This window comes from Enhydra lutris, unplaced genomic scaffold, assembly GCF_002288905.1.
Source record: "Enhydra lutris kenyoni isolate GAN:26980312 unplaced genomic scaffold, ASM228890v2 scaffoldscaffold13, whole genome shotgun sequence".
NCBI classification, from domain to species: Eukaryota; Metazoa; Chordata; class Mammalia; order Carnivora; family Mustelidae; genus Enhydra; species Enhydra lutris.
The window spans coordinates 2,680,759-2,691,939 of NW_019154097.1; the positions used below are offsets into that span (position 1 = coordinate 2,680,759).

At 44.9% G+C, this 11,181-nt stretch overlaps 1 protein-coding gene across 1 annotated transcript in view; it reads right to left on the reverse strand.

Annotated features, from left to right (window-relative positions):
* Nucleotides 1-281: 281 nt before the first annotated feature.
* The window catches only part of LOC111146026 (DDB1 and CUL4 associated factor 12), a 29,603-nt gene continuing 18,703 nt past the window's right edge, over nucleotides 282-11,181 (reverse strand). Inside the window, exons 5-9 of the mRNA XM_022501396.1 lie at nucleotides 9,495-9,688; nucleotides 8,241-8,306; nucleotides 7,038-7,200; nucleotides 2,927-3,105; nucleotides 282-2,373 (exon numbers count right to left, since the gene is read on the reverse strand). Of these exons, the coding sequence (XP_022357104.1) occupies nucleotides 2,215-2,373; nucleotides 2,927-3,105; nucleotides 7,038-7,200; nucleotides 8,241-8,306; nucleotides 9,495-9,688 (761 nt within the window). The 3' untranslated portion in view covers nucleotides 282-2,214. The remainder of the gene's footprint in view (nucleotides 2,374-2,926; nucleotides 3,106-7,037; nucleotides 7,201-8,240; nucleotides 8,307-9,494; nucleotides 9,689-11,181) is intronic.

Genomic DNA, 11,181 nt, shown 5'->3' on the forward strand with positions numbered 1-11,181 from the left:
AGCCTTCTTGCTCATCTTCAGCCTGGGCATATTCATCTTCCACTGGTCCCCAGAGCAACTGATCTTGGGCCAGGGCTGGGGACCAGAAGCAAGCAGGTCTTAGTATCTGTGTGTTTGCACTTGACATGTCTTTAACTGTGAGGGAACTCTTGTTCCTCTTCTGCTCCAAGCAATCCTACCCCGCCAAGGTAAACCTCCAACCATCATTTGGGATCTTTTTTCTTGCTGTCCCTTGGCTATACATGCTCACTCAAACCAATTTGCAACTGGAATAATATTTATTTTTACTTGGCAAAAAGTCAAGTGCTACATTTTTAAAAACAAAATCTCAAACAATCAAACATATTACCCATCACAGAAGAGGGTCTGGCAACAGTACAAAACATCCTACTTAAGATCTTTTTTTTTTTAATATAGAAGTTGGTTTAAAATGATAGAAGTTCTGTGAGAACTAAGAAATCTACAGACTGTAGTTTAATAGAAAAAAAATTAAGACAATTAAAAGATCTATAGTATCCAGCATTTTACTTAATTCCCTGTTTATAGCACCTATTTCTCTAGGTTAGATGAGAATTCTAGAACCTGTGGTGTGCACCTGGTGTATCACCAAGATAAGGTGGACTTGCTGTCTCCCCCACCAGCCCCCATTATCAAGGAGAAGGCACTCTTTTTTTTCAATCACCCCACTTAGACCCAGAGCAGAGGGGGATAATTGGGAGAACAATTTAGAAACTAGAGTGCAGGAATAAATATGACTTTTCCTTTCCCCAGGATAGGCTGCTGACAGAAGCAGAGTATGTGCTCAGAATGGAGGAGGAATCGGTGGGTGGGAACAGTTGCTATCTGCAACATGATCTGTAAAAAGCAAGGAATAACTGGACATCACGGTCAGTCAGTTGCCTGCAAGTTTCAAAACCTCAGACTAAACACAGTTCAAGGGAGGAACAAATTACTAGTCACATCAATGCTTTCACATGCACAATGTTGCTGGCTATAGGCCACCCACCACCATCCCAGGGCTGAGCCAACAGAGGGAGAGGTGGCTTCAACCCCAGCCCCACTGTAATAAGAAAATGAACATTCCACACATGAAGGACTCGCTACACACAGATAGACCCCCTGCTTACCCCCACCCTCCTGGACTGAACCCAATTTAGAAAAGCAAAGCAAAACCCACTGGGGAGATTAGAAGAAAGGCAAAGGAGACGTTTCTCCCCAAAGCCAAGGGGACTGAGTATGTGAATGTTAGCAGACTTAAGGCCCCCTGCTCCAGGCCCTGAGATACCAGATCAGGTCTTGTTTGAAGAAGGAAAAGGAAGACTGGGATGGGGATTCTCTTTACCAAGTTCTACCAAGCCTTCTGCAGCCTCCAGAACTGCATCCAGATAGAAACCCTGATGTTTTAGGGGAGTGGCCACTGGCTAAGCAGATGGGAAGTTAAAGTGGAAATGACACACAGAAGTATTCTCACCTGCGCAACACCAAGTTGGGAAGTTAGATAGGGGACGGATCACTCTGGAGTCCTGGGATGAGCGTCACTAGGAAGCCTGCAATCTAACTCAAAGGGTTTTCCTGGTGGTGATTGTTTTTCTGTTTTTAATTCCTATAATCAGTGCTGTTAGACTTTTATAAAACAAGATAAAGACTAGTCCCAAAGCTGACTCTGTGAATAAAGTTGTTTTTTTTTTATAAATATTTTAATTACAAGTAATTCTTACTCCAGGTACTTTCAGTGACACACAGTGTTTGCAGGCATCCAAGTTCTCTTTCTCACACAGACACACACACAACAGACACACACATAGCCCCCAAACTTTCACAGAAAGTCTGACAGCAACCACATAATTATAAAGGAGCCCTACCTCTCAAGAGTGAAGTAAGGGTGAGAATGAGTACGCCAGCCTAAAGAACCAAAAGGGGAGAGTGTGTGTCACTTAAGGAAAAAATAAGAATTAACAGTGTTTGGTTGAGAAGCCAGAAAGAAAAAAAGACAGTAAAATTCTCATTACCAAAAGCTGAAGAAAAAAACCAACAACAAAAAAGGCTTCGGATTTCTGTACAGAGCTTCCTGTCAAGTGCCTAAACCATAGGCAAACTCTCCTGTTCCCACTAACATGAGGGCCTCACACAACTGGAAGAAAATAAAAAGAAACAAGAAAACTAAGAATGGAAGTTAGTGTAAATCTCTGCATTTTGGGAGAGAGTTAGTTGTCATTAACTCCAGAGCCCAGCATAGTTTCCATGGAGCCCTGAAGGGAGGGGTCCTCCTGCCACAAAGAGTTTAGTTCCGGACGAATCGTAGCAGTGGGTGTAAACAGCATTGGGGAAGAAATCAATGTCCGAAAAGTAATTCCTCCAGGTTTCATCATGATTCTATGGGAAGAAAACAAGACTCTGTTAGCACCTCTAGGCCATGGGGCAGAGAAGAGGACAGAAAGGGACAGGAATGCCTTCTGGTCTTAAGAGGGGAGGGTCCTGCATTTGACCTGATGTCAGGAGACTGTGACTGGTGTTCATGGGAAATGGAGCTTCATGCTCCCAAATGAACACGAGGCAGGAACAGGCTGAACAACTGCTATACCAACCCAAAGTCTCAGGACAGCCGGAACCAAACTCTTTAGTAATTCAGTGGCCACCACAGTGGGCGGGGGGGGGGGGGGGGTCCTTCTCCTTCCGGATCTATTATCACCTGGGGGGAATCTCGAGTCAACTAGCTTATCTTACCAGGCTTCAGTTTTCTCATGGACATGTAGACACAGAAGCAAAATCAAGGGAGAGTGCCTTTCTCTGCTCTAAGGAGTGCCTCTTACCACTGAAAAAGTATGTGGGTGGCTGATGTTATCAGTGGGGGTGGGAAGAGGTGGGTAGACTGAAGGCAATTTTTCTGTCACTGTTCAGTAACCATGTCAGAAAGGGGCTTACTCACCAGCCAGCCTTTGCCAGTGGTCAGTTTCAGATTCTCCCCTGCTAGTCTGGGCTTCGACCCATAACAAGCTGAGAGCCTCTCTTCCAGGAATCTCTGAGCTCGGATGTCATAGAACAGCAGGGAACCCTGCCCTGTACCCACAGTGATGATGTGCTCATAAAAGCTCACTGACCGGATCCCTGAGAGAGACAAAAGTAAAGGGCAATGAGTAGGGAGAGCGCACACTGACAATCTGCTAACCTGTATTTCTCTGGCACTGAGGTCACATGGCACCTCCACATACTAGACAGTGGCTTTCCCAGGTGTTTATGGCAGGAATAGCTCATGTGAAAGCCTGAGAACCCTGGTGGCACAATGCCCATTCAGACACTAACAGGAACCTTTCCATAAGCCTTAGAGAAGTGCCAGAGGCCTGATGATGCCTAAGATGCCTTTGGCCTAAGATCCTAAGTATACCTAGAACCTCCCTCCCCTAGACTCGTTGTGGAGTCATCTTTCTGAACTTTAAACTCTCTTTCAGTATGTTTCCAACCTATACTGAAACAGGGTAATCTGCTATTTACAAATCATTATGTTAAGAAGGACTTCTTCCTATCTGACCTAAAACCACTACCGTGCCAGAGGTCTTTATCTGATACTGCATCTGTGGATCAAATAAGTGCATGGGATACAAAGATGTCTCTTGGCACATCAGAGGGGCTCAATAATATCTATGGAATCAGTATTTCCTTATTAGGCATGAAAGCTACTCCTGTAATAGTAACCAAAATCTCATGAAGCCTTTTTTTATTTTATTTTTTTTTTTTTAGGGGTGCCTGGGTGGCTCAGTTGGTTAAACATCAGACTCTTGACCTCAGTTCAGGTATTAAATCTCAGGGCTGTTAAGTTCGGGCCCTGCATTGGGCTCCATTTTGGGCATGGAGCCTACTTTAAAAAGAGATTTCATTTAGTTTTTAAATTACATATTTTAAAAGATTTATTTATTTGATAGAGACACAGTGAGAGGGGGAACACAAGTAGGGGGAGTGGGAGAGGGATAAGCTGGCTTCCCGCTAAACAGGGAGCCCCACTCGACTTGGGGCTTGATCCCAGAACACTGGGATCATGACCTGAGCTGAAGGCAGACGCTTAACGACTGCGCCACCCAGATACTTCAAATTTTTAATTTTTTAAGGATTTTTTAAGTAATCTCTCTATCCAACATGAGGCTCAAACTCACAACCCCAAGACAAGAATTGCATGCTACTGAGCCAACCAGGTGCCCCTAAAGATTTTATTTTTAAGTAATCTCTACACACAATATGGGACTTGAACCTATAACCCAGAGATCAAGAGTCGCATGCTCCATCGACTGCGCCTGACAGGCGCCCCTCTTAAAGCTTTTCATTGCAGACATTATTCCAGCCAAGCCTATTTATTCTTCCCCTTACAACTCTCACTGCACACATTATTCTCTGGGGGCTGAAACATGAGTGTCTTAACTATAACTGAAAACCAACCCCAAACAAAAGCCACTTTTGCAGTATCTGCATGAAAATAAACAATACGGGGTGCCTGGGTGGCTCAGTGGGTTAAGCTTCTGCCTTCGGCTCGGGTCGTGATCCCAGGGTGCTGGGATCGAGCCCCGCATCAGGCTCTCTGCTCAGCAGGGAGCCTGCTTCCTCCTCTCTCTGCCTGCCTCTCTGCCTACCTGTGATCTCTGTCAAATAAATAAATAAAATCTTTTAAAAAAAAGAAAATAAACAATACTTGGAAGAGAGAGGCTAAATTGTAATCCATAGTGTGTCTTTTAGGACTTCCAGGATAATGCAGCTACATTTTTGCATGAGAAGGGGAACAGTGAGATAAAATATACTTTGTTAACCTGAATGATCTGGATTCTAGTCTATGGCTGTTCTCCCACCCATCTGTATGATGTTGAGCACGTTATTTTAACTGCTCTGGGTCTCGGTCTCCTCATCTATAAAAAAGGGTTAACACTAACCTTACGTTTTTCCACCTGCTTCCCACAGGGTTCCAGGTAAGATGAAGTAAGACCGCAGATAAAGGTATTTTGAAATCTTAAGGTACAATACAAACTTAAGTCTTTTTATTCCTTGATAAATAAAGAGTCCTCTCAGAGAAAATATATCGTAAAAGATGGGAGGCTGGGTGCCTGGGTGGCTCAGTGGGTCAGGCCTCTGCCTTCGGCCCTGGTCACCATCCCCGGGTCCTGGGATGGAGCCCCACATCTGGCTCTCTGCTCAGCAGGGAGCCTGCTCCCCGCCCCCTGCCTCTGCCTACTTGTGATCTCTCGCTCTCTCCGTCAAATAAAGAAACATCTTAAAAAAAAAAAAAAAAAAAAAAAAAAAAAGATGGGAGGCTGGGGTGCCTAGGTGGCTCAGTCAGTTGAGCGACTGCCTTCAGCTCAGGTCATGATCTCGGGGTCCTGCGACTGAGCCCCACATCTGGCTCCCTGCTCAGTATGGAGTCTGCTTCTCCCTTTCCCTCTGCTGTGGCCCCTGCTTGTGCTCTCCTTTGAGTGCTCTCTCTCAAAATAAATTAAAAAAAAAAAAAAAAAAAAAAAAAAGATGGGAGGCTGAAGCTGAATTCACTCCCAGTGGAACTAAACTAAGTGGGGTGCCTGAGTGGCTCAGTGGGTTAAGCCTCTGCCTTCGGCTCAGGTCATGATCCTGGGGTATAGGATCAAGCCCCGCTAGGCCTCTCTGCTCAGCTGGGAGCCTGCTTCCCCTGCCTCTTTCTCTGCCTACTTGTAATCTCCCGCTGTCAAGTGAATAAATAAAATCTTTAAAAAAAAAAGCAAAAAAAGGGGGCACCTGGGTGGCTCAGTAGGTTAGGGCCTCTGACTTCGGCTCCGTCATGGTGCCGGGGTCCTGGGATCAAGCCCTGCATCCGCCTCTCTACTTGGCAGGGAGCCTGCTTCCCCACCCCCCCATGCCTGCCTCTCTGCCTACTTGTGATCTCTCTGTCAAATAAATAAGTAAAATCTTTAAAGAAAAAAAAAAAAAAGAACTAAACTAAGTATTTTCTTCAGTTTTTACTGAGGTATAAATGAAAAACAATACACTACACATATTTAAAGTAGGACCCTGGGATCATGACCAGAGCAGAAAGCAGCGGCTAAGCCCAGTGAGCCACCCAGGCGCCTCCAATCTGAAGTTTTAACATATGTATATAGTCACGACACTACCAGAACGATCAAAATAACGAATATATCCATCACCTATCCGCCACCCTCAAAAGTTTCCTCACGCCCTCAGTAAACTCCCTCACTGCACATCAACCCTTAGCATAAATGAAGTTTACTGTTCAGGCAATGCACCAGCAAAAAACTGCCAAAGGACAGAAAGTCAAGATATGTGAAAGAATATGAAAACCACCAATATCCTACTGGTTTCCACTAAAGGCTTCACGTGGCCACAAATTTGCCTCTGGTGGCTTGAGGCTCTGCTGCCATTTGCAGGTTCATAAGCTCCCTTCTTCTGTCACCAAATACCTCCACCAGGTTTCATAAATATCACTATACTTGTTCTGCAACCAATGTAGAAACTTAAAGTCAAAACCCATCTGCAATGCACTTCTAAGGCGGGGCACAGTGGGACACTCTTTTTCTTTCTTTCTTCTTCTTTTTTTTTTGGTGCAAATGGTGGTTTATTAAAGCACAGGGACAGGACCCATGGGAAGAAAGAGCCACTGCCCCAGGTCTTGAGGAGTGGCTGATTATAGACTCCAGAGGTGGGGGAAGTAAGGAAAAGGGAGGTTTCAAAAGAACTTTCATATGCTAAAGAGGACCCATCTACAAGATACCCAAGATACCCCGGGTCTTGCCATTGTCAAGTTGTTTTCTCCTCTAGCAAGGTATTAACATTTAGCTCGAAGATCCCCCCCCCCCAAGAATGCCACATAGGTCCCACCCAGGAGTGAGGAGTGGGGGGTGAGGGGGAGGTTGCAGGGTGTCAGCTTGTGCTTTGTCTTCAGCTAGCCTTCGGCTTCCTCATCATCTACCCCTGAAAAATTATATGACCCTTCAATCTTTAAGGCTGTTTAAGGTGGAAGGTCTCATCTTCTGCAATATCTTCCTACTGAACAGGGGCCATACCACGACTCTTACCACTGCCTCGCTCCCTGGAGCAAACAGACTTGACGTTGTATGATGGCTGCCGTGGATCCAAGAAGGAGACATGAGCTTGGGAGCCCACTGCATATACTGACCATTCACTACCATAGGCCAGGCACACATTCTCACGGCAATATGGCAGTTTGGTGGAGAGGAGCTGAAACAGAGAAAGAAGCGAGGCAGGGGAGTGTTCTTAGTTAGATGCCCAATTCCGTGGGCTTCCTTCAAACAAAAAGACAAAAATAATGCCCTGTTTCACCACTAAGTAAGAGAAAGAGAGGGTGACTAATATGCAGTAAGATCTCAGTAATGAGAAGGACTGATTAGGGAAAAAGACTAATTTGGAATTAAATAATTAGAAGCAGAAAGGCTTAGACCTACAGGTTATTTCCAGCCATGGTCACACTGTTCTCTGCCATGACCCTCTCGGCTACCACCCTCCTCACTGTTCTTCAGATAAAGGGGCTGATTTCTGGCTACTCTCAACCTAGCTTCCCAATTATACGTATGGGAGTTACATACCACAAACAGCACACTCATGGGACTGGGTCAACCTCAGCTAACAACACTCAGCCTTAATCCTGGATCCTTGTCATTCACCCCATCCTTAGTGGGTGCCTATAAGGCACCAACCAAGGTCAGTGGAGCTCAAAGGCTGCTTGACATGAAGAAGTCAGTTATTCCTGGAACTCTGTTTCCTCTTGAGAAAGAGTCTATCACAGAAGTAATAAGCAGCAGAAGTCTTTGGGACAAGAGGGACCCACAGGTAGGTTTCACTCTGTGCAAAAGTTGCTTGTAAAGATTGTAAATATTCTCATTACTTATTATTTCAGAGATAGTTTATCTTAGTTTAATTGATTTTCAGTAGCTGGTAATTCTAACTTCTAGGTTTTCCTGCCCTTTCAACATGATAAATGGCCAATAATCCATAAGCTAATACTTAAATGCCTTGTGGACTAGAGGACTGCTTGTAGACAGCAAGTCCTTGCAATGTGAAAGATTCTCCCCCTCTGATCTCTTTAAAAGACTTTTAAGAGAGGCATGTTAGACTCAGAGTTCCATGCACTGTGCATTAACATGCCCAGACCCTTGGAAAACTGGTGACTTAGATAAGAATGAAAAGGCTCAGGAAGAATAAAAGTATGTTAACCAAAAGGTGAATTTTCAGGTAAAACCACTAAGTCATGTTCATCACACCTTAGACAGTGTATTTTCAGCCTTCCAGAGATGAAAATAACCATCCAGAGATACTGCTCCCAATTCCTACAAGAGCAATGAAAAACAGGTTATATTTCAATCTGTAGCAACTAATATATAGTAGTAAGCAGGGGAGGACCCTGAAGGTTGGGGTCCTCCCACTCTTCATTCATTCTTATCCCATGATTCCAGCAGGGGGGCCAGGGATGGTCAGCCCATCACCTCACTCCATGGAATGCAGCTGGACAGCATATTAAATTAAGGTTGCTATTTTGGAGAACTCAAGAAGGAAGCCAGGTTCTAAATTTTTTTTTTTTTTAAAGATTTTATTTATTTATTTGACAGAGATCACAAGTAGGTGGAGAAGCAGGCAGAGAGAGAGGAGGAAGCAGGCTCCCCGCGGAGCAGAGAGCCCGATGCGGGGCTCGATCCCAGGGCCCTGGGATCATGACCTGAGCCGAAGGCAGAGGCTTAACCCACTGAGCCACCCAGACGCCCCAGGAAGCCAGGTTCCAGCAGTAATATAAACACCCATGATTCCAAAAGCTCTTACTATGCAATCATTCCCATGACATCCTGTTAGATAGTTCCAGCAGAATAAACACATGAAGGACAGTTTCATAAATGGCAGTATGAGAGCTTCTATGAGTGGAGAATCTCAATCTATCTCTAGGCTACAGTTATGGCCAGAAGTTAGGAGATTAAGGGAACTACCCTTCAAAATGTGGCCTGATTGAAATTTTGGGAGCTTTTCCTCTCTTTTGGCTCTGAGTCCCCATCCCAACATTCTACTTAATATCCCCAGTTTCAGATCTGACTAAATGATTAGGTAAGACCTGCTGGTAGGTTGAGAAGAGGCAGTGAAGCATGAAAAGAAACTGAATACCAAACAGAAAAAAAGCCATCGTCTTCAGAGGTATGTATGAAAATCACACCCAAAATAGAGCACCTGCAAAGGCATGTGCAAATGAGAGACAGTCAAATCAAAGTGTCCTTAGTGTCCCTAGGGTAACTCTGCGTGGCTGACCCACAAAGATGGACCCTCCAGAGAAATACTGCAGAGCTCAGTGCAAGGGATGGGTTTCATAATCTCAGTTATAATTTCTCACCAGCAACCCTCAGCCTTCAATCCTCCATGGGCTCAGAACTAAGCTATATTAGCAAGTATTGACTTGGAAGGAGAAGCCAAGTGCCAAGATATAAGCCCAGAAGCTGAAGCAATAGAGTGAGTCTTCCTCCGTGGTGAGCTCATACCTTGTTCTTGTTGTTGAAGGCCAGAGCCCGGACCTTGCAGTTGTCAGGGTTTGTGTCCTCCTTGGGAATGTCCTTTAAGGCCTTGTGAGTAATGTGAGCATACACAGGGACCCGTGACACATTGTGCCTTGCATCACTTTTGGTCAACACGTCGTCTGTCACCTCCCAGAGTCCCATAGAGCCATCACGTGAGCCTACAGGGCAAGGAGACCACAGATGTCAGACATAACCCAACTCTCTATGGGATAGTCCTACAGAAACCAAGATCTTTGTACATCATCCTCATATGTGCTAAAAGCTTGGTCAGGTGGCCCACTGCAAAACAGAGAACAGTATACATTAAGAGCTACAAGAGGAATGATTTAACTAAGATGTAGGAGCTAAAATATAACCTTTAACCTTTGGTGAGATTTTTAATTTTACTATTTATTTATTTATTTTTAAAAGACTTTATTTACTTGACAGAGAGAGACAGAGAGGGAACATAAGCAGGGGGGGTGGGAGAGGGAGAAGCAGGCTTCCTGCTGAGCAGGGAGCCTGATATGGGGCTCAATCCCAAGACCCTGGGGTCATGACCTGAGCCACCCAGGCATCCTTTGCTGATTTTTTTTTTTTTTTTTAAGATTTTATTTATTTATTTGACAGACAGAGATCACAAGTAGGCAGAGAGGCAGGCAGAGAGAGAGGAGATCAGGCTCCCTGCGGAGCAGAGAGCCCAATGTGGGGCTCGATCCCAGGACCCTGGGATCATGACCCAAGCCAAAGGCAGAGGCTTTAGCCCACTGAGCCAACCGGGTGCCCTCCTTTGCTGGGATTTTTTAAGAGACTTTTTTTGTTTAAAGATTTTATATTTTTATTTATTTGATAGAGAGATCATAAGTAGGCAGGCAGAGAAAGAGGGGAAAGCAGGCTTCCGGCTGAGCAGAGAGCCCAACTCAGGGCCCTATTCCAGGACCCTGAGATCATGACCTGAGCTGAAGGCAGAGGCTTAACCCACTGAGCCACCCAGGTGCCCCAATTTTTTAAGTCTTATGCTTTACCGACTGAGCTAGCCAGGCACTAGATTTTTGAAAGAGAGTACTACAGAGTTTGAGAAAACTCAGTAATTTTCCAAGCCAAACGTTTGGCTTGGTCACCTGGGCATGCACGCACAACCAATGTCTGGCAGTAGGGTTTGGGACCCTCCACCTGAAATCAGTGGTGCTTAATCTTTTCTGACTATATGCCTCTGAGAGACCTAGGAATGTTAAAGATCCTCTTCCCTAGAAAAATACACCAAACACCACCCTGTGCATTCAACTTCAGGGAGGTTCATGAACCTCTCGAAGGTTTTCCGTGGGTCCACAGGGATCATAAGCCCCAAGTTAGGAATGACTATTATGGGGCACCTGGCCAGTTCAGTTGGTATAGCATGCCACTCTTGACCTCGGGGTTGTGAGTTCGAGCCGCAAGTTGGGTGCAGAGATTACTTAAAAAAATAAATAACGACTGTTCTATAAAAAATTAATACTTAAAAAGATAGTTTTCCTTAGTATACAAAAATGAAGCACCTAATTCGTTTCTAGGGGCACCTGGGTGACTCAGTTAGTTGACCATCCTACTCCTAATCTCAGCTCAGGTCTTGATCTCAAGGTCCTGAGTTCAAGCCCCACACTGGGCTCCATGCTAGAGCCCAGTGTGGGGCTTG